This window comes from Bremia lactucae, linkage group LG9 (genome assembly GCF_004359215.1).
Source record: "Bremia lactucae strain SF5 linkage group LG9, whole genome shotgun sequence".
Lineage (NCBI taxonomy): Eukaryota > Oomycota > Peronosporomycetes > Peronosporales > Peronosporaceae > Bremia > Bremia lactucae.
The window spans coordinates 2,812,018-2,812,859 of NC_090618.1; the positions used below are offsets into that span (position 1 = coordinate 2,812,018).

At 43.2% G+C, this 842-nt stretch overlaps 1 protein-coding gene across 1 annotated transcript; it reads right to left on the reverse strand.

Moving 5' to 3' along the window:
- Positions 1 to 227: 227 nt before the first annotated feature.
- CCR75_007333 (uncharacterized protein) lies at positions 228 to 533 on the reverse strand (the record flags this gene model as incomplete). The annotated part of the gene is made up of 1 exon (XM_067965394.1): positions 228 to 533. One exon carries the CDS (start codon positions 531 to 533, stop codon positions 228 to 230), a length of 306 nt encoding a protein of 101 aa, XP_067819562.1.
- Positions 534 to 842: the final 309 nt, after the last annotated feature.

Here is an 842-nt window from a genome sequence, read left to right on the forward strand (position 1 = left end):
CGAGTGCCGTTTTCACGTCTTGGCGAGTCTTAACAGTTTCATCAACTTTATTTTTTCCAAGCAGTGCAGCTTAAATTAATCCATAAAGAGACAGATTCTCTATAACTCGCAATTTTGTAATGCTGCCGATATCGCACCGACCTTTTATGTTTCGAAAGTCTTTGTTAAGGCAAAAGCTGAAAGCATCGGTACGTGATGAATACGCTGCACTGATGTTTTGTACTTTATCAGGTACACCATATGTAAAAAACATCAAATTCTCCTGTGGCGTTCAAGTTGAATGCCATTTGCGTCTTTCCCATACCAGACGAGCTTTCCAAAACAATAAACGGTGTGATGTCACAATTGCCCTCGAGGATTGCGCGGATTGATTTCGAGAGTGACTCGACTTGTTCATGCTTCGCAAGTGTCTTGGAGAGAGACTCATACCTTTCCACAAATCTGGCTTTGTCGCTGCTCGGCGAAATGGTGAATGGGACCTCATTTGGAAGCACCACCAGCACGTGAATTTGTTTTGGCTGCGGCGCGGGCATTTGGTTCTCGTTTAGATAATCCTGGATAGGCCACGTAACGGGCTAAAGTTGCCCTAATGTTACACAGTCCCCATTAAGTACATTAGGTGTACTTACGGGGATGGTCAACTACTTAAAAATAGTAATTAGACCCAACACTCGGGTGTGGTGCACATTTGTGACCAACCCTTGTGGATGTGATGCACATGGGTGCATTCACATTAAAAGGGATGACGCCCAGCGTCATCCGTTACGCGAGGTATCACTAAAGATACGCTCGCAATACATATTAAATGATATCTATAGAGATGACATTTTAATTGGTAAAAA